General features: G+C 47.5%; 1 protein-coding gene and 2 long non-coding RNA genes across 4 annotated transcripts; 2 read left to right on the top strand and 1 right to left on the bottom strand.

Annotated features, from left to right (window-relative positions):
* Window positions 1-903: 903 nt before the first annotated feature.
* Window positions 904-12,401, top strand: LOC123044433 (uncharacterized). Its single transcript, XR_006420098.1, has 2 exons — window positions 904-1,019; window positions 1,108-12,401. It is a non-coding gene; the product is annotated as an uncharacterized lncRNA (long non-coding RNA).
* Window positions 12,402-12,700: 299 nt separating this feature from the next.
* LOC123044431 (uncharacterized) lies at window positions 12,701-17,882 on the top strand. Of its 2 annotated transcripts, XR_006420093.1 has the most exons (3): window positions 12,703-14,206; window positions 14,919-15,016; window positions 15,186-17,882. It is a non-coding gene; the product is annotated as an uncharacterized lncRNA (long non-coding RNA). The 2 variants fall into 2 exon arrangements; XR_006420092.1 differs by having other exon boundaries at window positions 12,701-15,016.
* A 1,416-nt stretch (window positions 17,883-19,298) lies between these two features.
* Window positions 19,299-21,055, bottom strand: LOC123044430 (protein BZR1 homolog 1). The gene is made up of 2 exons (XM_044467170.1): window positions 20,548-21,055; window positions 19,299-20,415 (listed from the first exon to the last, which is right to left on the bottom strand). The coding sequence occupies exons 1-2, from the start codon at window positions 20,803-20,805 to the stop codon at window positions 19,732-19,734; spliced, it is 942 nt and encodes a 313-aa protein (XP_044323105.1). The 5' UTR covers window positions 20,806-21,055; the 3' UTR covers window positions 19,299-19,731.
* Between the last annotated feature and the right edge of the window lie 4,468 nt (window positions 21,056-25,523).

Here is a 25,523-nt window from a genome sequence, read left to right as displayed (position 1 = left end):
CCTGGGATGTTATATAGTTTTAATGCTACGCTATAGTAGACGGGGTTTGGTATGAGTGCACGAGAGTGGTGTGAAGGAGGACTCTACGTTAATGACAACAACTCCATGATGGAATCTGCAAGGACTGCATCTTCAAGGCCTCAAGACCTCAGGACTCGAGAATAGAATTGAATACACACTACTGGGTGAAGGACGGTTGACAGGCACCCTAGATAAACCAGTGGATGGCCGGGATGCATGGAGAAGCGCCATGACATCTTGCGGAAAGCTTCACCCAGACTCAAAGAGACGGAAGAATATTTCATGCCTGGAAGCTTACCTATGCAACTGCAAGTAACTATGGGCTATGGCTTGGTTGACCTTAGTTGTGACTCTGCCTGGGACGATGCTAGCAGATGTAGAACTACGGTAGGATTGGATAAGCGCCGGATAGTGGTCAGGGGAACTCTCCGAAAGACAATGCTTTGGTCGTCTTGTTCTCAAACACCCTGAAGTGCGAGAATGTAAAAAGAGGGATCAAATCTTGCGGGTAAAGTGTACAAACCTCTGCAGAGGGTTAAAACCTAATCGATTAGCCATGTTCCCAGTTACGAACAACTTGAGCATCTGGACTTGGATCTATCTCGGAACTCTCAACACCGGACTGATTGTGGGCAACTTATGATGATTTGGGCTATGCACATCGGTTGGCGGAACCATGTCAAGATAGAAAACTCTGTAGTACAGACTCATGTTATTCCTTTGAGGTACGGAAAATAAAAGCAGCTTTTACGCAAACAAAACTCAGACACAGAGCCACAAAGCCATATTGCATATAGTATAGTCTTATAATCTATTTTTCTTACAGTGATCTTGTCGGTACATTCAATGTACTGACCTACATGGCTGCAATGTATCATGTTGCAGATATTTCTTCAATGAGTAAGAGCTACGGTATAGGGTTACAGTCTACACTCAACCTGCCGATGGCGTTGATGGGACTCCACCCCCGATTGATTATTTCCGCTGAGACTTACGAGGTATATATCAGTTTTACATTATTTATACATGTGACTACACTTTGATATATATATATATATATATATATTGATGTACTATGTGTGCCAGCATGCTGATCCAGGGATGGCACAGATACACAGAAGCTTGATCATTTGAGGTCGGGTCGCTACAACCCCATAGCCCATTTTTGCGTCACTTTCCTACCGGACTAGCCATTTGATATTGTCGACAATGTTGCCTGTGCACATTAGTGATCGTTGTTTCCCATTGCATACATACCATATCATCGTGGTACAAGCATCTTGATATCAACTCTTGTGTCACAAGGTTGTCACCGTATATACACAATTGCTATCTTGGTTCATGAAGTTTCGCATAAGTGACCAACAAAAGAGCTCAAAAGAGAAAGAGCAATAAGCTTTTAAGCAAAAGAGAAAGATAAGCAAAGAGCTTTTAAGAGAGAACCATAGCATCATACTACATTAAGATTGTCATACTCCACAATCTTGGATCATACCACCGGAACACCATACATATAGCATGCTTGGGATAGAAGCCGTTGCATTTTTGCTTTGTAGGTTGTGCACAAGTCTCGTATCCGCCTATTGTGCAATTGTGCTAGCGTCTCTCTAGAGTTGCGCAACGAGAGCATTTTCCGTGGATTCCACATTTTGAGCTCATTCCTTGGTTGCACGACCCCATTTATCTCTCCGTGTGTGTGTGTGTGTGTGTGTGTTTCCGTGTGCCACTTCTTGCTATTGGTCTACTTGTTACATTTGTGAATTTATGAATCTTTTTCAACATTATTGAGTCTTGCTAACATTCGCATAAATTTTGTGCCACCATCCTCACTAAGCTCCACCAAAAGCTTTATTTGTGTAGGAGTGAGAGATTGACGAGATACGGTACCAATTGTGCTATTTCCTTGCTACACTATTGAGTGATCATTGATCCATTCTCATCATCGGTTAAGGTACATTTGGTATAGTTATTTCCTTTCTTCCACTCACATATTTGCTTGCAATGATGGATAGGCCAACTACCTCTTCGAACCCACTCTTCACTGAGCAAGATGAGGACCTGAACAACTACGTCACCAAGAACCACCTCTCGGCATGCAAAGAGCTTTGCATCAAGAGAATGAAGCATTTGAGCGTATGATGCGGAGCATCCTAAGGTCATCCCCATGGACCTATCTACGGCTCCCACGACACCACTTGGACTAATGACAAGAGTTCAAGCAAAGGCTATTGAAGATAAGGTGAACTCGCTCCTCTCCGACTTATACATTCTTCATGTGAGACATGGCTACTACCTCAAGCGAAGACACTATGTGTGATAAGGTACTTAGAAAGAAGCCACGGAACAACTACATCCAACGGCCAAGACAGCGAGGACACCGAGTACAAGGAACAAGAAGAGGAGCTGCCAGAAAATCCCCAGCCACCGGACGACCGAGGCTTGATGGACGTCCGACGCCCAAAACTCTAGCTAGCCAAGTCCCAGAATGCTACAGCGGCCGGACGACCGACAAGTACCGAACGACCGACGCGCCCAGCTATCGGACGTCTGAAAGCCATCGGATATCCAAGAACGACCGACCAGCGCCAAAACACCGAGAGTCTGAAGCCCACCGAACGACCGACGCACCGGATGTCCGACCTCGGCCGGAAATCCGACGGATGCCCGACCTCGGCCGGAAATCCGACGGATGCCCATCAAAGCCAAAACGTCAGAAATCCGACACTTACCGAATGTCCCGGCACCAGCAAGACACCGGACGACTGGTAACTGTTGGACGTCTGACACCTGTCTGTGTACAGCGTGTCGGGCCGAAGCCCATTTACCCTTTCGTGACCCTAGACAATATATACTCCTCCTCCTTCCTCTTTCTAGGGTTAGCAATAGTTCTAGCTCATTTGAGAGATAAAGTATGGCTCATCCACTTAATACCTACTCCATTGGCGGCCAAGCCCTTCATCTAGGAGAAGATCCCCCAAGTGGATTCAAGCCATCCACCTAGGAGAAGATCCATCTCGGATTCAAGACCTCCTCTTGGAGAAGAACTAGCTACTTGTATCTTTCCTTTGTTGTCTTTGGATCTTTATGACCTCTTTGTGTTCATGAATCTAGCACGTGTGTGATTGGTTCGAGGTTGTTTGAGTGTTTCCTCTTGTTTCCCCTCAGGTTATGTTGTAGGGTGGAACCCTAGAAGGGGTCTTTTTACACTTGGAGGTGGTGAAAGTGATGAACACATGAGAACACAAGGGAGAAGCACTCAAACAAAACCCAAATCACACATCTACTAGAGTAGCATACATGAGATCCACAAGATTACAAGAACATTCAAAGGAAACAAGCACTAGGTGGAGTTCTTCCCACTCCTTAGAGATGAGATCTTGATGATGGTAGTCTTCTCGAAGATGGAGGTCTTGAAATCCACAAGTGGATCCTCTCCTAAGAGGCCTTGATCTCCAATGGAGTGGTAAAGGAGCAAATCTCATAAATATCTCATATAATACTTTGCTAACCCTAAACATTACCCTAGGTATAGAATATATAGGCTTGGGGTCTAAGTGGAAGGAGAGGAGGTCCAAAACACAATCTCAGCCGCCCATCCTGTAGGGCCCGTGCACATGGGGTAAGTTGGGCCCGTGCGCACGGGGGTCCCGTGGGCGCGGTACACACCCGTGCGCGTGGGGTGCTGCAACGCCAACTCCTTGGATAGTCTGTGGGCACGGGGTCTCGGGGGCCTGTGCGCACGGGGTCGCCTTGGACTTCCTGTCCAGCTGCTTTTTTGTCTTCTCCTTCCTTTGTGTGGACTTGGGGTGGTTCTACTACTCCTTGGTGATGCTCCTTAGCTGATTGGGAATGCTCCTCTTCGTACCTAATGACACATAGAGAATTTTGGTGAGGTAGCAACCAAGTTCCACTTGTATCCATATGCATGTCTAGTAGGAAAGAGTTCACCTCGATTTCGATTGCGCGTGCTCTAGCTCTTGTCATGGGTCCACGTGGGGCTTGATGTGTTGGTGTAGAGTCCAGGGGGATGATGGAAGGATGCTCCACATCATGTCTCCCCCCTCCGTTGGGAGAGATCCGTGCACGGACAAGATCTTCATTACCATGGTACTTGGCCAAGTATTTGACATTGAAGATGTCGCTTAAGTTGTACTTGTCGCGTGGGATGTCAATATTGTAAGTGTTGTCATTGTAGCGTGCTAGCACCTTGAATGGTCCGTCGGCTCGTGGTAGTAGTTTTGACATGCTCTCGTTGGGGAAGCGGTCCTTGCGAAGATGAAGCCATATGAGATCTCCCGGCTGGAACACCATTAGTGTCTTGTTGATGTTGAGCTTGTTGGTGATGCGATGTACTTGATGCTCGATTGCTGCCCTTGTATCTTCATGCATCTTCTTGAGGAAGCTTGCCCTTGCACTTGCATCCATGTTTGTGTGTTTTTATAGCGGGAAAGGTAGAATGTCCAATGGGGACAAAGGGTTGAAGCCGTAGACAACTTCGAAAGGGGACTTGCCGATAGTCGAATGTCGAGCTCGATTGTAGGCATACTCGGCGATGGCTAAGCACTCCTCCCACTCCTTAATGTTCTTCTTGATCAACAAGCGTAGGAGGGTGGAGAGCATCCAGTTGGTCAAATCGGTTTGTGGATGATAGGCCGACGAGAAAAGAATCTTGATTCCGAGCTTGGCGCATAGAATCTTCCAAAAGTAGCTTAGGAACTTGAAGTCGCGGTCCGACACAATGGTCCTTGGCACTCCATGTAACCTCAAGATTTCCCTACAAAAGAGATTTGTGACATGTGAAGCATCGTCTATCTTATTGCATGGGGTGAAATGTGCCATTTTCAAGAATTGGTCTAGAACAACAAATATGGAATCCTTTCCATTTTGAGTCCTAGGCAAACCAAGCACAAAATCCATACTAATATCTTCCCATGGTTGATATGGAATTGGAAGTGGCATATATAAACCATGAGATTGAGCTTTTGACTTAGATTTGCAGCATGTAGAGCATCGGTTGGTGAGCCGCGCGACGTCGCGGAACATTTTTGGCCAAAAGTACTTGTTGGAGAGTGTAGCAAAGGTCTTGTTGCGTCAAAAATGTCCCATAAGTACACCTCCGTTAGCCTCTTGCAAAAGCAACAAATGAAGAGAAGACTCTGGTATACAAAGTTTGTTAGCGCACATAAGGTAGTCATTCTTGAGATAATATTTCTCCCAACAAGTGTGAGCAAGACATTTTGCATAAGGAATCAAAAAGGAAGGACCCTTGGCATAAAGAGCTTTAACATGTTCAAAACCTATCACACTCAATTCAAGTTGAGTAACTAACATGCATTTGCGGGAAAGAGCATCCGCCACAACATTTTCTTTACCCTTAATGTACTTGATCACATAAGGCAAAGATTCAATAAATTCACTCCATTTAGCATGCCGTTTATTCAACTTGGTTTGACCTTTTAGGTACTTAAGTGTCTCATGATCGTTATGTATGACAAATTCATGTGGGTGAAGATAATGCTCCCAAACATGCAATGCTCGCACTAAATCATACAATTATTTGCCATAGATGGGGTAGTTAAGTTGAGCACTGGAGAGTTTTTCACTGAAGTATGCAATGGGTCGCTTTTCTTGCATCAAATCTCCTCCAATTCCATTACCACTAGCATCACAATGTACCTCAAATTTTTTGTCGAAATTAGGTAATGCAAGAATTGGGGCATGTGTATGCAAAGATTTGAGCTCATCAAACGCGGTAGATTGCAAGGGTCACCAAACAAAGGGTGCATTCTTCTTACTCAAAGCATGCAACGGTGCGGCAGTAGTGCTAAAGTATTTCACAAAGCGACGATAAAAACCTACTAGACCAAGGAAACTACGCACTTGTTGCAAATTAGTGGGTTGTGGCCAAGTTTTAATTGCTTCAATTTCAGACTCATCTACATGAACACCCTTTGAATACACAACGAATCCCAAGAAAACAATCTTGTCAACGTCAAATGTGCATTTTTCCATGTTGGCATAAAGTCGCTCTTTTCTAAGAGTTTGTGAAACCGCCCTAAGATGATCTTCATGTTCCTTGAGGGAGTTTCTAAACACAAGAATGTCTTCAAAGTAAACTACAACAAACACACCAATGTAAGGGCGAAGCACGTAATCCATAACTCTCATGAAAGTACCAGGTGCTTCGGATAAACCCATATGCATAACTAACCACTCGTACAAGCCAAATTTTGTTTTGAAAGCGGTTTTGCATTCATCACCTTCTTGTATGCGGATTTGATAATAGCCACTTTTAAGATCAATTTTAGAGAAAATGGAGGTACCGCTAAACTCATCTAGCATATCATCAAGGTGTGGAATGGGACGCCTATATCGAACGGTGATAGCATTGATAGGTCTACAATCGGAACACATGCAAAAGCTATCGTCTCTTTTTGGCACAAGAATTACCGGTATGACACAAGGACTCAAACTTCCACGCACATTTCCATGATCTATGAGATGTTGGACTTGCCTTTGTATTTCCTTGGTTTCTTCGGGGTTGACATGGTATGGAGCCTTGTTAGGAAGAGGTGCGCCGGGGATGAGGTCGATTGAATGTTCGATGCCACGCAGAGGAGGAAGACCGGGAGGTAGCTCATCGGGAAAGACATCCATGAATTCCTGCAACAAATCAGCCAACACTAGAGGAAGGGGATTAGGAGTGTTAGTCTTTGCCACCTCATCTTTGCACAATAGGACGTAGTGCATGACACTCGATGGGTCCTCACACACTTCTCTCATCTCTCTTTTTGTGGCTAGGAGGACCAAGTTTTTCTCTTTTGGCAAAGAGTCACTCAATTGTGGCTTGTGGCGCTCACTCACTTTGTGGTGGTTCACTCTCTCACTAGTCTCTCCATGATGGGTAGATGCTTTCTTGTCGGCTATCACTTGGCCTGGTGACATAGGTTGTAGCACGTACTTTGTTCCCTTCATCTTGAAACTATAGTGGTTTGTTCTCCCATTGTGGATGACGCCGAGGTCGAATTGAAAGGGTCTTCCGGAGAAGATGGCACACGGACATAGGAACCACGTCACACTCCAAGGTATCCTCATAAGCGCCTATCTTGAAGGAAACTAGCACCATGTGCTCCACTTGAATGGTACCGGAGTCGCTAAGCCATTGGACCTTGTAGGGACGAGGATGCTTCTTCTTGACCAATTGTAGCTTGGAACATAACTCTTCACTTTCCAAGTGGCAATTTCCTCCATTGATGATGACTTTCACGGAGCGCCCATTGATGCCGGCCTTGGTGTGGAAGATGTGACACCTTTGGTCTTCATCTTGTTTGTGTTGAAGTGTCAAGACCTTGGAGACCACGAGAGTGGGACTTGAATCGTTGTCACAATAGACTTGAGAATCTTCTTCTTCATTCACTTGGCACTGCATGGCGACATCCTCGAGTGCTTCCATCTTTTCTTCACTCATGGAGTCATACGTACCATCATCATTGGCGATCATGGTTCGCTTGTTGATGCATCGGAAAGACTTGTGTCCACGGCCACCACATGTGAACCACTTGATAGAACTGATCTTGACGGGATCGTCTGGTGGTGCCAATGAAGAAGAAGTCTTGTTCTTATAGTTGGTTATCGGAGGACGAGTTGAGGAAGGCATACCTTGCTTGTAGCTTGACTTGTCGCCAGTACTTGGTGATGCTCTAGTCGGAGTAGGAGGTGCCAAAGTTGTAGTAGAGGTAGCTTGAGTGTATGAGCCGTTGGTCTTGGATGAGTACTTGGCATACTTGAAATATTCTTGTACTTGTCGTGCCGCCTTGGTCGCTTGATGAACTAGCTAGAGAAGGTTGGAGTAGGGTTGGAAATTGGTGATATTCTATATTGGGTGGTTGAGGCCGTTCAAGAAGCGTTCCATTGTTTGCTCATCATCTTCTTTGACATTGTCTCGTATCATGGCGATCTCCTTTTCTTGATAGTATTCTTCCACCGTCTTCGCGCCTTGCTTGAGAGGTTGCAACTTCTTGAAGATATCACGTGTGTAGTATGTGGGCACGAAGCGGGCTCGCATGACGTCCTTCATTTGTGTCCAAGTCATGATGGGTGGCTCGTCCTTCTCGTGGCGTCGCTCGATCACTTGTTCCCACCAAATGAGAACATAGTCTTGAAATTCAAGAGATGCCATGGCGATATTCTTTTCCTCGTCGTAGTTGTGAAGACGGAATATCTTGTTGACTTTCAATGCCCATGAGAGATATTCTTCGAGATCACTGCTTCCGGAGAACTTGAGCATGGTGAACTTGAGCTTGCCGTAGTGGAGTTCTCCATCATAGTGATGATGTTGATGTCGCTCTTGGCATGGAGGGTGGTCTTTGAGCACTCGATCCGCTTGGTGTCGCTCTTAGCGTTGGGGGGGGGGGGGTCTTCGAGCAGTCGATCTGCTTGCCGTGGAGGCGGTCGAGGCATATGTTCCCGGTTTCGCCTTTCTTGTTGTTCTTCACAACGAGCGACTTCTTCTTGTCGTGCTTGACGAAGGGCTTCTTCTTGCTCACGTACTTGACGGCTGCGTTGGGCAATAGCTTGAGTGGACTCTGGAGTGTGTCTTGAGCCACTTGAGCTTGAGTTTCACGACTTTGTTGCTCTTGCCGAATTGCATCGCCGTCTTGAGATGCTTGACAAGGACATTGTGGAGGTAGATCATGCTCCATAGCTTCTTGTTGTTGGCGTCTTGCTTGATCACATGCTCGAACTCGGTCGTGTAGGTCATTGCCATGGAAAGGATTTTCTTGAGCTTGGCGATCTTGAGTGTCGTTGCGTCGAGGAGGACTCGCATCGGAAGAAGAGTAAGACGACGAGTGTCGACTTGAGTGGCTCCGTATTGGTGAAGAGGTTGAGGAAGATGCGCGGCTCATGATCATGTTGCGGAATTCATCCATTTGTTTGGAGAGCTTGGTGTCCAAATAGTCCCGTTGTCGTGCTTCCGATTGTCGTAGGTCGGTGGCGAGTTGCTCGATGCGATCACCCAAAGCTTCACTCTCTTGATTTAGAGCTCGTTGCGCGATGAATAAGTGATTCTTGGTGATTTAGTCGCGTTCATCATCTTGTTCCTCGAAGAGAGGGTTCGTCGAAGAAGAAGGCATATCCATCATGTAGAAGTGGTGGTGAGTAGGAAAAATGGGAGAACAGACCAAAGATACCTTTTTCGAAGATTGTGGATGTATCAAGTACGATCCCACATGATGCTATAATAGTAGAATTGGTACCAGGTTTTGTTCCTCACACCTACAAGTAAAGGCTTATGATGGATCTCGGTTAGGAAGTGGCACAAATAATTCAAGCAAATGTTAGTCAAGATGTTGAAAAGGTTTAAAAGATGCACGAATCGCAAGTAAGACAAATAGATCAAACCCAAGGATATCTCTAGGAACACACACACGGAAGATAAATGGGATCCGCGCAACCAAGGAATGAGCACAAGATGTGTAACCATGGATAAAGCTCTTGTTTCGCGGATACTAGAAAGATATAGCTCGATTGCACCAACCTAAGAGAGAAATGGGTACTCTACTATCCAAGTATGATTAAGTATGTCGTGAGAAAGATGATGTAACTATGCTTTGAGGCTCGATGCTATTGCTTACAAGCTCTTTGCTTCTCTTCTTTTTCTTTTGCTTAATAGGTTTTTTACTATGCCACAATGGTTGATAAGTGAGCCACAATGCGAATCAATAAGTAATATATGCACGGGAGAGATGTAACACTAAAGGTGTACTAAGGCATGGTCTGACAATTGTCAACTCGCTAGTCTCAGTGGGTAACCTACGCAAAAGAGGCTCGAAGCAATGAAGGTAATGGCAAGGGTAATTCTATGGTGTCGTCGAGGTTACTGTCCTTGCTTACAGTTGGTATGAAGGTGATGTTGGCGAAGCCAATGTGGAGGCCGAGTCGATGAAGACTGGCGGTGATGATGACGACAAATCGTGCCTAAGTAGCCGAAACACCTTAGGACACGAGGGAAACCGCAACCCAAAACTCAAACAACCACAAGAAGTACTAAGGAAGAGCAGAAGTGGTGGTGGAATGGCAAAAAGAAGGAAAATGGGAGTGGTCAAACTTCTCTGAGTAGCCCATGCGCACGGGGTGAGTGATACCCGTGTGCACGGGGTCCCGATGGCCCGTGTGCACGGGGTGTTCCGGGAGCGGATGAACACCTTTGGATCCGTGGAAATTATGCAAAATCCAACCAAAAGTGATGGATGGAAAGGTGGTGGAAGGTGGTAGGGGGTAGATCAACTTGTCAAACACCAAATTCGTGGATCAAATCAACCAAATCTCACAAGAACCAACAAATTACAAAAAAAATCTTGGGACTCTTTTGGTGGGGATTTTTGAATTAGGACGAAAAACAACAAAATCAAGCTAGAAAGTGGAGGGTAGGGACTCCAAGATGTGAATCAACCTTGCTCATTATACCAAGATGTTGTAGGGTGGAACCCTAGAAGGGATCTTTTCACAATTGGATGTGGGGAAAGTGATGAACACACAAGAACACATTGGACAAGCACTCAAGCAAAACCCAAATCACACATCTACTAAAGATAGCATACATGAGATCTACAAGATTACAAGCACAATCAAAGGAAACAAGTACTAGGTAGAATTCTTCCCACTCCTTAGAGATGAGGTCTTGATGATGGTAGTCTTCTCCAAGATGGTGGTCTTGAAATCCACAAGTGGATCCTCTCCTAAGAGGACTTGATCTCCAATGGATTGGTAGAAGGAGCAACGCACAAAAATATCTCATATAATACTTTGCTAACCCTAAACATAACCATAGGTACGGAATATATAGGCTTGGGGTCGAAGTGGAAGGAGAGGAGGTCCAAAACACAATCTCAGATGCCCATCCTGTAGGGCCAGTGCACACAGGGTAAGTTGGGCCTGTGCGCACGGGGGTCCCTGTGCACGGTACACGCCCGTGTGCATGGGGTTCTACATCGCCAACTCCCTGGATAGTCCCTGGGCACGGGGTCTCGGGGGCCCGCGCGCACGGGGTCGCCTGGGACTTCCTGTCTAGTTGCTATTTGTCTTCTTGTTCCTTTGTGTGGACTTGGGGTGGTTCTCCAACTCCTTGGTGATGCTTCTTAGCTGCTTGGGAATGCTCATTTTCGTACCTAATGACACACAGAGCATTTTGGTGAGGTAGCAACCAAGTTCCACTTGTATCCATATGCATGTCGAGTAGGAAAGAGTTCACCTTGGTTTCCATTGCACGTGCTCTAGCTCTTGTCATGGGTCCACGTGGGGTTTGATGTTTTGGTGTAGAGTCCATGGGGATGATGGAAGGATGCTCCGCATCATGTTCCCCCTCGTGTTCTTCATGTGATCCCCTCCAAATCATGAAAGATCGGCCCCTAGGGTTCCACCCTACATCATCTTGGTATCGTGAGCCAAGGTTGATCATGAATTTGGAGCCTCCCCTCTTTGTTTTCTAGCCTAATTTTGTTGATTTCGTCCTAAATTCAAAAATCCCCACAAAAATAGCCCCCAATTTTTTTTGTGATTTGTTGGTGTGATGAAGTTTTGTTGGATTTGATCTGTGGATTTGATGTGTAGCTGGTAGATCTAGATTCAGTCCCCCATTTCCAATCCACAAATTTGTCCAATTTTGCCCACATTTTGCACCCACCACGAACCCTAGAGTTCATCCCATGCCCGAAATTGCCCAGGCAACGGACGTTCGACAGTATGGTCGTCCGACCCCCACCGAACGTCCAACCGAACCTGACAAGACTGAAATTTCCCCTGGAAAATTTTCAGCCGCCCGCTACACTTTCTGCACCACCACTCCCGTAACCCCACATTGCATTGCAGCATACCACCACCGATTTCCGCAACCACCATTGCTTACCCGCTAGAAACTCCGATAATTTTGCCACTTTTGGTCTTTGAGAATTGAGTTGCGGTTTCTGTTTCCTAACGTGTTTCGGCTACTTAGGGACGGTTCGACAACGACGTCAGCGCCGCTCATCTTTGTCATCGACCTCGACCTCTTCATCATTTTGACACCATCCACCATAAGCAAGGACAGTAACCTCAACGACACTCTCGTACACTACCCTTGCCATTGCATTGATAACCCAATAGCCCATTTTCGTGCCACTTACCCATCAAGACTAGCCTTTGAGTATTGCCGGCAACGTTACTTCTGCACATTAGTGATCATTGCATATATCACATCATCTTGGTACACATATCTTGGCATCATCTCTTGTGTCACAAGGTTGTCATTGCATATACACAATAACTACCTTGGTTCGTCAAGTTTTGCATGAGAAAGAGCTCAAAAGAGAAAGAGCCAAACAAGCTTTTAAGCAAAAAAGAAAGATAAGAAAAAGAGCTTTTAAGCAAGAACCATAGCATCATACTACATTAAGATTGTCATACTCGATCATCTTGGATCATACCTCCGGAACACCATACATATAGATACTTGGGATAGAAGTCGTTGCATTTTTGCTTTATAGGTTGTGCACAAGTCCCGTATCCGCCTATTGTGCAATCGTGCTGGCGTCTCTCTTGTGTTGTGCAACACGAGCATTTTCCGTGGATTCCACATTTCCACTGATTTTTGGTTTGCACAACCCCATTTATCTATTTGCGAGTGTGTTTCCGTGTACCACTACTTGCTATTAGTCAACTTGTTGCATTTGCAAATTTGCGAATCTTTTTCAACATTATTTAGTCTCACTAACAATTGCATATATTTTGTCCACCATCCTCACCAAGCTCCACCAAAGGCTTTATTTGTGTAGGTGTGAGAAATCGACGAGATCCGATACGAATTGTGTTATTTCCTTGTTACACTATTGAGTGATCATTGATCCATTTTCAACATCTGGTAAGGTACATTTGGTCTAGTTCTTTTCATATGGATAGGCTAACTACTTCTTAGAATCCACTCTTCATCGATCAAGATGAGGACCCAAACATCTACGTTACCAAGAACCACCTCTTCGGCACACAAAGAGATTTGCATCGATGTGGCTGCCATATCTGTTCCAAGCAGTGCCCGCTTGTATGACTTGTTGTATTCATCGTTATTATAACGTTGGTCAAGATTAATAAGGCTTAGGAGCATTATATTTGAGTGTCATGAAGGGTACTTGGTGCTTTTACTATGTTACGCACTTGATGCCAACTGAAGATTTAAGACTCGTGAATATGCTCAAGGGTAGAAAACTGTGCTACAAAGAAATGATGTGAGCTTCAAAAAGGTTGGTGCGCCATCTAGAAAATGGAAACAGAAACATATTATATGCTTTTTGTATGCCAATCTGCCTCTAAACCAGCTAGACACACCACTATAGAGAATCTGCGCAAAACAGAGCAAGCAGGGAGGCGTGAGGGGGAAACCACATGACCCTTCCAAGATGAATATTTGAGTGCTCTTGTTTGAAATTTTTTGTTCACGGGAGCAGGCTGACACCCGTAGTTGTTTGGCATCAAATTCAAAAGATACACATCCTAAGATTGAAGCAATGCTACCTGAACCAAAGGGTTGTACGCCCACCATTATTAATATTCCATACTATTCGTGTTCTTCAGATCCCAATAATTTATTCGGTCTTGCTTTTGACATAAAACACAAGTACAGGCAGAGAGAAGACGAGGTCGAACCCCAACACCGGAAGGTATCTTGGCACAAAACCATCATGAGGAGAAGGGGATGTGTTGCTGTACATGAGGTGTTAATAAAGTTTCACATTCTTTGTTCTGGTAGATTTGGTGTGTTGGGTTGCCATGTTTGCTGTATTTATTTTCCTTAGATTGCTCCGGTGTTTTTGGTGCAAATTGATCAGGGAGGGCCTAGGATTTTGTCAAGTTTTTGTCAGGTTATTCTATGTATAGGATTGCGCTTCTATGTGTTGTTTCCTTCAAACTGTCATTGCAACAAAAGATGAAGGGTGTCTTCGTGATCAGTAGACCAGTGTGTGATACCGCCTGTTGTAGTTCTATTGCTATGCATACATGGGCAATAAATGCAAGTAATATAGTTTTGATGATGTCTGAGTGTATCTTGTGTATGTGCAGATAAGCAGCCCTGTTCAGAAGTGCTTTATAGAGGTCCTGTAAGCTTTCTAGACATACATGTTGTTTCCAGTCTCTCTCGGCTTCCCCAATCCTAGAGGTAATAATATGATTTCTTTATGTTGTTTGCCCAAATTAAGAAGTGAACTTTTGCTGCATATTTGCTCGATGTGTGTCCTGTAAACTCTAAGCTTTCTAGGCATACATGTGCACGTGTATTTGTTAGTTACTAATATGAATTCTGGATGTTGTTTGCCGAAATTCAGAATTGAACTTTTGCTGTATATTTGCTTGCTGCGTGTCCTATAAACTCTAAGCTTTCTGGGCGTGCATGTACACGTGTATTTGTTAGGTAATAATATGATTTCTTTATGTTGTTTGCCAAAATTCAGAACTAAACTTTTGTTGTATATTTGCTAGTTGTATGTGATGTAAACTGTAAGATTGTAGGCGTACATGTATACATGTATTTGTTAAACTAACAACCTTATGACTGCAAATACCATTTAAACAAACAACAGCCCCTTGTTCTATGGAACACCTATTTTTATTACCAAGCAAGCCCTATTTTTTTTGCGGTTGCAGCCACCTGATCACTAACCTGAATGAGTAGACATTATTTATGGATTTGCTTCCTTTCACGTCTCCACAGATGCATTTTTTTTCAAGCAGCCCTAAGGTAGCTTTTAAGATTGTTCTAAAAAACGGGTACTATTTTAGATTAAAGGCCTCAGGGATAGGCAAAAACTTTAAGAAATCTCACCCTAGACTTACTACATCTTTTGCATATGAGTGTTTCTTCTGATTTCAAGGATTGGGAGGGGAATGCATTTTCCAGTGCCTCAATTTTTGGTTACTTGTGGAGAGTAGAAGAAGAATTTTGAGGAAGAGTGTGATTAAGAAGCCCAAGGTGAATTATCTCTCTCTTGAATACAGTCATGCTTGTTCCTGCATTTTGATGTTTGATTTTTTCTGTGTAATAGAGCACGTGACATGATTTTGCACTCTTACCCACTGAGCAAAGCTACACTGTAAATGAAGGTCTCAGAAGTGTTTGTTTTTACCTTTTTGTCTGATAGATCAATACATGGTGTTGGTCGTGTGAACAGAGGTTGTTCTTCGGGCCTCTATATGAGCTAGCTGTAACCCGCCCCCCCCCCCCCAGGCCATTTAAACCCCACATGTCAGAGATAGCGGTGGGGGGTATATGATCAAGGATTTGCCAACAAGGGGGGTTATCGTCAATTATCCAGGTAGAAATCAGTGGTTGTGCTTAAGCTTCTGTTCTTTATTTAACTTTGAGGCATAAATTCAAATGATTAGTATATGCATAGCAGTTTAATGCAAGTGATAGTTGTGGTAAAGTAGAATCCAAGATCGAGGAAGGTGTCGAGGGGAGCACATCAAATTCTATCAAAGTAATTATCAACAATGCTACTCTGAATTATAGTGGCAGCTGGTCAATATCATGAACTTTTCCACTATGATTTGTTTTATTATTATTATATAATGTGTGGATCAACTTCACGGGACAAAGAAGCCTAATGCTCCTCATGGACGAGGTTGACAGTATATATGATGGTGGAATGTGACAAATGTGACCGGTAATACTTCGACTGTATCTCAAAGCTTGTGTAGTGGGAGCATTTCAGTGTACATAATGCTTCATGGGATATGTAAATTTTTTATTGTCTGAAAATATGAATGCCCATGATCTCTGCTAGATCTAATTTTAACCATCAATCTGATATTTTATTTGCACAAAGGATGAATTTTCCGGCAGCGTGGAGAGCCCTATATATTGATGACCAGCTGCCTCAGATTTACTTGTGAGCAATTCATATATCATGATCTACCATTTTGTTTTCTTCTAGACCAAGATTGATTAATGTTATTCATCATCAGTGTTTCAGTTTCATTAGTCCTCACATGAACATGTTGATTTCTAATTTCTCCGCACATAAATATGTAAGACATATTTGTACCTTTTCCCTGTAGGTAAGCAGAACAGGGCAGGGCTCACATTTACTTTCTAACGTAATGAGTGTGCTATTACCTGTTGATACTTGACATTAGTGATCAGCTTGATGCAAGCTTTTGTGTCGATTACTTTCTGCCTTTTTTGATAACCATTATTATTTTTAATTTTTTTCTATTGTGTTTTTTTTGCTTCCTTTTTCTGTCAAACTCTCATGTGGTACTATTTGTCAAGCATTGATATTGTTTTCACGTACAATTCATTATTTTTTGCTCATTTAATTAGATGTTCAAAAATATGATAAATGTGGGGCCTTGGTGCTAGATGAGACACTGACTTGTACTACAGGAAGGGAAAGTAAGCGACCGTTATGATTCACTTGCACTATATATCCTAAATCTGTATAGTTAGTTTCACTTCTGTTTATATGCTGGTTAGTTGCACTATATGATATAGCTAGCTATGTAGTTTTATTTATAAAGTCGGTACAAATAAGCTACTGCAAGCTTCATTCGTAGCTTTCTTTTGATGTAAGTTGATGCTTTTAGTCCATCATGTTTCCCATTATCAGGCTTGATACGCCTGAGCCAGTTATGTATAAAGACGCCATTTAAGTATCTCCTTGCACTGGTATGCCTGGACCATAATGTTATCAGGATCGATAAAATATGCCATGTAAGTATAATGGTTTTAAATTTTAATTCTTGGTTTGCTTTGGCTACATGCACCAGTTGCACAAGCAGCCTCTGTTTTTATTCCACATAAATCCAAGGACAATGTATTTTGACCTTCTATCTTTGTTCAACTGCAATATCTCAAATCGAAAGACACAAATTATTTTGAATGGTAACTAATTGGATACAAGCACGAGTGAGCCAAGGGATCGTTGACTCCCTAGCTGTCTTTCCCGGTTTCACTCACTGCCAGAGCAAGAATACTATTTTTGATGGGGTTTGTTCTGGAAACGGAGACAACATATCTCGATGCAAAATGCTTCAACCGTCAGGTTTTTATGTTAGCCATTATTAGGTTTACGAAAAAGTACTTCACTACTACCATGCTTCTATTCTACATGTTCTTTTTGCCATAGGATGCATGTGACATCATTAGTATTAAGTATGAGGTAGGGGTTTTAAGCCTTTAGGTAGATCTCAAGGTCTCGAGTTTTATGGATGGTAGTACCAGCAGAGGGGGGGGGGGGGTCTGATTGTTGGAAGCTACCAGTAAGAGAGAGCAAACATTTATTAGAGATGCATGTGTGCTGATATTAATCTGACCATGTTTACGTATATGGGTGGCGTTTTTTTTCTCATAAATTTGTCTGTTTGCAATTTATCTTTTGCCAAGGCAAAAGAAATGGTGTGTGTGGGAGAACTAATATATTTTAGAGCAATGGCTTAATTGCAGGCAGGAAAAAAGATTTGGAATGTATAGCAAAATGAAGGACAACAATATCGGAACCTGGTCTACAGGAACCAAACACACCTACATGAAGAGTTGTTTAGACGATGAAATCATGGTCAATATTGATGGAACATGCAGTGATGGCTCTACCTAATATCACCGCCTTCATGTCTTTCCTACTGGCAGCAGATACAAGACTCAGCCAGGGGTTAAGAGGCCAGCTCTATCTATATGATGCATCTCTGCTAAAATAGTTTGCTTTATAAAGGCAATGTAAGCTATCATCAAGTGATCTCATAACTTTCTTTAGCTATCATGTTACCATGTAATGAAATATACTCCGTATAACGTTGTGTACCTAAATATCTATTAAATTGGCTCTAAATCACTCTCACTTTCATGGCTTGCTCTCGCTTTTTGCGCCATGGGCGCAACGGGTCATCTAGTATGTAAGAAAGTAGAGGGGTAAGTCTGACGAATCATGTCTCATGTTCCGGCCGTGACAGCCAAGTGCTAAATTAGTACTCCCTCCGTTCCATAATTATTGTTGTGGATTTTGTTCAAATTGAACTGGTCACCAAATTATGAATATATTGATTGGTTTAGTATACAGGTCACCCAAATACGAATTATGGATTATATGGTTTTTTTCCTTAAAATGTCGTAGGGAGCTAATTGTCTTGATTGTATTCGATGTGTGTTTTATCTCATACAGTAGTGCGTAAACTAAGTCTTTCAAAAGATACTTTGACAAAATGACGGCAGTTAGCGCAGTCACGGCACGAGCTCGGCGTCCGCTAGACCAACGACCAACAAAAAATACGCCATGAAAGCGACCCGCATACCGCCGCAGAACGTAGTACGTGGTCGCCGAGCGGTTGCTACTAGTACTATACTGTAACATCACAGCCGGATTCTCGTCACACACAGACACAGGCACGCCCAGCTAACGAACGGCCAGCGCCCAGCGGTGGGTCGGTCGTCGCCGCGGTGCACGAGTGGTGGAGCATCTGATTAGCATAGAAAAGAAAAGGCTCCACCACCCACCGGTCGGTGCCCGCCGAAATCCAACAGGAACAAACCTTACCCCGTACGTGCACCGCCAGCTGCGCGACGCCGACGCGCGATCGCTCGCCGGACACACGCACATGCGCGGCGGGGAGGACCCACGCGCCCGGCTCGACCGGCGCACGGCCCGCCGGAGTGGTTGCCCCGTCACGCACGAGCACACACACCATCGCACGAAGAAACTGTAGGACTGGAGCCGGGCAACCACAGCCCGATCGGGGATCCGACGGGCTTCAGTTCCTGGCCGCCGCCGGCCCTAGAAAGCGGACGAGCGTGACGATTCTGTGGCTGTGCGACGCCACCGTCGCGGCCCCGCCAATTGGCACATTTTCCGTACCGCATACAGAGTGCTAATTGGAGTTTTGGACTCATCCACCGCCTGGCGTGCACCAACTAGGCAACTAGGCCAATCCAGGGCTGAAGATTTCTGAAAGAGGATACACAGATATAGAGCTACTCTTCTCCAGATATATGCCACGTTCTTTCCAACGTTTTTTCGGCCGAATTGCAGAGTACAACAACGACAGTGGTCTCCGATCGGACAAATCCCCGTGCTCGGCGCAGACATGCCATGCCATGCCATCGCTCGCGTGCCGACGGTGACGGCGGGGAATCTGCATGCTAGTGGCCGGGTCGACGCATGCTCCCGCTGTCAAAAGTGAAAGAGATGAACTTGCTAGTAGCTCCCTCAATGTACCGGTTTACCTGCTGCGTCAAAGAGAGATTAATTCAGGTCACGGCATAAAGCTCAACTCCATCCACCTTTTTACTCTACTGGACTTTCCCCCACATGAGCTCATACACATTTTGAGGACATACACATGCATGGCAAGAACACAAACAACAAAAAGCAGAAGAGGAACCCAGCTAGTAGCTACGTACATCCATGAATGAATAATGAAACAATCCGTGACCAGCCGATTGGCATGAACGATCGTTTCTGATTCCTTTCCTCTTGTCCTAGGAATCGAACCACAGATGCATCCATACCCTAAACCTAGAATGAACGAATTGCCCACATCGCAGTAGCAATGGCCGATCCAACAGCAACCACGATTTAGCTTGTGCTTTTGATGAGGATTCGAGGTTCATGAAAGAAACCATTTTTTCGATCACTGGCCGGCAAGTTCTGGCTGGCATTTGTGAGTGCCAGTGCAATGCTCCGCGGATGCCCGTCATTTCGAGCCGACGCCGAGGGTGAGCTCAAGCTCCTCGGCGGCGACCTCGTGGATCCTCTCCCCTTCCCACGGCGTCACCCTCCCCTTGTCGAACTCGAATTCCGGGCCGCTTCGGCCCCTCTCCCCCGCCATTCCATCCAACTCCATGGAGTTGGAGCTGGAGGCGCCTAGGTTGACGAGGTTGTACGCGGGCGACGTCGGCGCCGTCGTGGCCATCTGGAAGCTGATCCACCGGCCAGAGTCCACCGTGGAGACGTCCGACTCGTCGCACTCCGGTATCGTGTCCGGGTGCTCGTGCCGGCGGCCACGGGTGGGGCTCGCCGGCGCGGATAGGGCGAAGAACGGGTGCCGGAACGGGTCCACCTCCCAGTCCGGCTTCAGGATCTTGGGCGGCCGCGACGCCGTCGGCGACGAGAGCGGCGGCGTCACCGGCGCGCTGTTGGAGACCCGGAGCGGGGGCAGGTTGGGGAGGCCACGGAGGAACGGGAGGAGGCAGGCGGGGCTCGGGTTGTCGAGGCGCGTGGGGCTCGGGAAGCTCGACGACGCCGGGCTGGCGTTGTAGGAAGGCACCGGGCTCGGGAACGACGACGACGGCGCACTGAGCAGCTGCGAGGACGAGCAGGGGCTCATGCCCGCCGACGAGACCCCACCGAACGGCCCGGACGACGGCGGCTTGTATCCCTGCCACGAATCGAACCACACAATCAGATCTACACATCCAAGCAAGCCTAGCTAGATCCAGGAAATGGAGGGGGAGAAGAAACAGGGGGGGTCGATCTCGATCCCGAGACAAAGAAACGAGGTCTCACTCACCTTGCGGTAGGTGGTGCCGTCGTCCTCCACGACCCATCCGGCCTCGCGGCAGAGCTCCTTGAGCACCTCGTTGTTGTCGCAGTGCTTGGGGAGCTTGTAGTTGCCGAGCGCGCGGAGGCCGGTGAAGATCTTGGCGGCGATGGCCCGGCGCCGGCGCTCGCGCCGCTTGTTGTTCTCCCGCTCCTTCCAGGTGGGCGTCCGCCCCAGCCCGGCGTCCGCCTCCGCCGCCGCCGCAGCCCGGGCCGCCCCGGACGTCATGCTAGCCTACTAGCTCCCCTGCTCCTCGCTGCTCTGCTCTGCTCCGCTGCTCTCTCTCTCCGTCCCCTCTCTTCTCTCTCCACTTGGCCTAGCTCGTTTCTTTAATGGTGAGGTGGGGTGCTACAGTATGGGACGGGAGGCGAGCTGGGCTAGCTGCGGCGTGGAGTGGCGTGGTGTGTGATGAGTTTTGCTGAGCTGAGCGCTCTCTCTCTCTCGTAGTCTCGTGTGGGGTCGTCTGGGCTGGCTCACGAGGAGACTACGGCGACTCCCGTCCGCTTTATTGCGACTGGATTGGCCAGATTCTCTCTACTGGTGATGTCCGGGCCGGGCTGGGCCTACCTCTTTCCCTCTTGGCGGGCTCGGCTTTTGAGGACGGTGAGTGTGAACTGCGCTCTGCGAGGTGAGTGCGAGTGGTGCTCTGCGTGTGTCATGTGCCTGTGCCCGGTGCGTTGGGATTTGCCCCACGAATTTTACGGCCGTCGTGCTGGCAGTATAGTCTATAGATAGATAGGTACACAACGAACGAGGAGTATCTAGGGTGCTGCTCCTCGCAAAGTGCGTGCGTACAAACTCGCTTGTACGTACCGTCGTCCAACGACAAAGGGAAGTTTTGGTGAATAGGGAGGGCAGAATTTTGCGTGTACAGTCGCAGTGATTCGGTGGTTAGTTCCACACTTCAGGGCTGTGTGTGTGGCTTAGCATATTTGCCAAATATTAGAGCATGCGCAAACTTCTCCGTGCAAAAAACTCCACCTAACATGCTCGGGCCGGCCATTCTGAAAGAAAAAATTTGAAAAGCTCGGGCCCCAGTCTCTCTCGTGTGGAGTTGTAGCCCCCAACGCCGCCGTCCTGGAACGCCGTCCGTTCACACCAATCATTTTCTACCCCGGAACAGGGGAAATGTGCTGTACGTACAGTATGTCGCGATTAACTGGTTAGTCACGGTCTGGACCTTCGATTATACTGTACTTATATTATTTATTTACTCCTAATCACGGCCGTCAGGAGAGACGGCGATGCCAGTGCCAAGGGGCAGCTGACAGCGCTCTCTACCGTAACTTATGTTGCTTTGACCGCGTCCGTGGCCGTAACACAATTGTTTTGCTCAGTCTGACGGTCGGTGACAGAGAATGGAATGGATAATTAGGCTGCAGATGCAGGACCATCAGGCGCCGTGGACCGTCTGCCTGGACCCCGTTCTGGTTGAGGTGTTTGACCGAGAGGATTAGAGCATCTCTAACATATCCCACAACCAGGTGAGTCCCGCAAAACTCGTTTAAAAGCGCCCGTATGATTTTTTAGGTACCGCAAAACTTGTTTAAAAGCTCGTACATAATTTTTTTATGGTACCGTGAGCCCTCCGATGTAACAGATCCTGTAAAGCCGTCCTGTAAATGTTTTGCGGGATGCGTTTATGGGATCTGTTCCGCGCCGGAGGGCTCGCGATACCGCAAACAAAATCATAGGACAAATATTGATAAGTTCATCATCACTAGTTCATATCTAATTCATCATCGTATATACACATCACTAGTTGATCATCATACGAGCTAGGCTACGTTGCTTGGTTGAAGATGAGGGGCGGGGCGACCTCGCGGGCGACGCCACGGGTGACGCCAGGGGCGGTCTCTTCCTCCGGGGAACGGTGGGTAGGAGGCCGTTTCTGGGCGTTATGTGACGCCGCCGGAGATGCGGAAGACGAAGACGGTGACTCAGACGGCGAGGAGTCGCCGGCGAATTCGCCGACGCCGTCGGATGCGATTTGTGAGGCGTTCCGGGTTGGCTACTCTGAGAAGGAGGTGGCGATGCTCGTCGACTTGGCGATCCCCCGCGACGATCCGGCTCGGCTGGGACTTGATGATGACGCCGTTGAGATAGTCCGGCGGGTCGTCCATCGTCGTACGACGGCTTCGGCGATCCGGCCTTGGCGAGGTCCTCTACCCAAGGTATGTCTCCCCAAACCTACCTTGTCTGATTATTTCGAGGCCGGGGCGTGGAAGTTGGTTCAGAGAAAGAAGAAGAAGAAGCTGGCGGTGGCGGCGGCGGTGCCGGCGCCGGCGGCCAGCGGATCGGCTGAGATCCGCGCTGCAAGGATCCAGCGTTTGAATTTCCTATTGGGCTCTGGTGGGCTCGATTCGGATGTTGTGGCTGGGGGGCGGTTTGCGGATGGGTGTGAGGCCCTAACACTTGCTGATTCAGAGTGGGACGCAGTTAGATGGGTATGAGGCCCAGGCTAAACTGGACACCACTCCGGTTGCGACCATAGGCCCATGCATGCGATCAGTCGGTCGTCGATCGCAATGCTCCGTATCGCCGCTCCCTAGGGTTCGTCGGCGCTGTGTGGCATCTGGGTTCGGTAAGTGCGGACCGGGTCGTGCTACTCGTATCCCTTCCCTTGTGACGATGGCGGGACGGGGTGGTCCGGCTACGACCGGTCAGAAGACTCCGGTGATCGTCGGGGTTGTGCCGGCCGGCCGAGGTGGTGGAGGTCCGTCGGGTCAGAGGCCCGCGCTGGCCGCTGGGCGTGGCGCGCCGCCGGGGCCGAGGCCCACGCTGGCCGCTGGGCATGGCACTCCGCCGAGGCCGAGACCCGCGCTGGCTACTGGGGTGCTGCCGGCCACTGGGCGTGGCGGCGGTCAGGGCCATAGGCCGCCGACCCAGGGCAGGTTGTCCCGACGCCCTCACTCGCTGTTGTGGGGTGCGACAATTCTCAGCAAAGGCCGCCGCCGCCCGGTGCTGCCGTGGTGGCACCTCGCAAGCAGGTCTTGGCGCCGGGTCAGCAGCCGCAAGCTGCGCCGCCGCCCCATTACGTTGCTAGGCCGCCTCAAAAGCGTGTTGTGACGGTGCAGACCCAAATACCGCTGACTTAACCTGTGGCGGGTGAGGGAGGTGCGGATGCTGCTCGTGTACCGGCTAACCGCGACGGTAATGGACAACCCTGAGGATATTGGGGTGATGATGGTTACAATGCCTATGGGGACAGCCAACATCGTGGCTCGTCGTCCGCGGATGGCGGGCATGGCTACGCATGGTAGAGTGATGGATCGGCTGAAAGACCTTTCTACGGCCCTTCGGGAGATTTGTCGAGGGGGCGTCTGGCCCAGATTACAGGCAGCGAGGTGGTTACCGAGGTCATCGTGGTGGTCGCGGTGGTAGGAAACGGTACCACCAGCCTCCACCACCTATCGTGGTGGAGCCGACGGCATCCTTGGAGGTGGATGCTTCCGGTCAAGCTATGGAAGTGGTGGTTGCGCTGGCTAACGCTGAGGTGCCTTTGGCTGAGCCCTTGGTGACGGATGATGTCGGGGTTAGCGACAAGTCCGATGTGGATAGAGCTTCCAAGTGGGCTCGTAAAAGGAGAAGATGTTGTGCTACCGTTGTGGAGAGAGAGGTCACTTTATTGCTGAGTGTGTGACTGAACTTTGTGATACCTGCCTCAAGCCTGCGCATGACACGAGAGAGTGCCCTATTTTGCGTGACCAGATGCCGAGTATTACCATATATGGAGTCTATTGTGTTGACCTGATGTTTTTTGAGTCTCCTAGTGCGAGAGAGATACTAGACGAACCCCAGAGCACAACCACGGGGATTGTGACACCCCCGATTCAATCATACACTAACCATGCACGCAAACGTGTACGATCAAGATCAGAGACTCATGGGAAGATATCACAACACAACTCTAAAAAACATAAATAAGTCATACAAGCATCATATTACAAGCCAGGGGCCTCGAGGGCTCGAATACAAGTGCTCGATCATAGACGAGTCAGCGGAAGCAACAATATCTGAGTACAGACATAAGTTAAACAAGTTGCCATAAGATGGCTAGCACAAACTGGGATATGGATCGAAAGAGGCGCAGGCCTCCTGCCTGGGATCCTCCTAACTACTCCTGGTCGTCGTCAGCAGCCTGCACGTAGTAGTAGGCACCTCCACTGTAGTAGTCGTCGTCGACGGTGGCGTCTGGATCCTGGGCTCCAACGTCTGGTTGCGGCATCCGAGAAGAAGAGGAAAACGGGGGAAAAGAGGGAGCAAAGCAACCATGAGTACTCATCCAAAGTACTTGTAAGCAAGGATCTACACTACATATGCATGGGTATATGTGTAAAGAGGCAATATCGGTGGACTGAACTGCAGAATGCCAGAATAATAGGGGGATAGCTAGTCCTATCGAAGACTACGTTCTGGCAGCCTCCGTCTTGCAGCATGTAGAAGAGAGTAGATTGAAGTCCTCAAAGTAGCATCGCATAGCATAATCCTACCCGGCGATCCTCCCCTCGTCGCCCTATGGAAAAGCGATCACTGGGTTGTCTGTGGAACTTGTCTAGGTGTGTTTCATTAAGTATCCGGTTCTAGTTGTCATAAGGTCAAGGTACACTTCGGGTCGTCCTTTTACCGAGGGACACGGCTATTCGAATAGATAAACTTCCCTGCAGGGGTGCACCACATAACCCAACACGCTCGATCCCGTTTGGCCGGACACACTTTCCTGGGTCATGCCCGGCCTCGGAAGATCAACACGTCGCAGCCCCACCTAGGCACAACAGAGAGGTCAGCACGCTGGTCTAAATCCTATGCACGCAGGGGTCTGGGCCCATCGCCCATTGCACACCTGCACGTTGCGTACGCGGCCGGTGAGCAGACCTAGCAACCTCCATTACAAAGGAAGTTGCGTTACGCAGTCCAACCCGGCGCGCGCCGCTCAGTCGCTGACG

The sequence above is a fragment of the Triticum aestivum genome, chromosome 2B (genome assembly GCF_018294505.1).
Source record: "Triticum aestivum cultivar Chinese Spring chromosome 2B, IWGSC CS RefSeq v2.1, whole genome shotgun sequence".
Taxonomy (NCBI): Eukaryota; Viridiplantae; Streptophyta; class Magnoliopsida; order Poales; family Poaceae; genus Triticum; species Triticum aestivum.
This window is presented reverse-complemented; position numbering and strand designations above follow the sequence as displayed.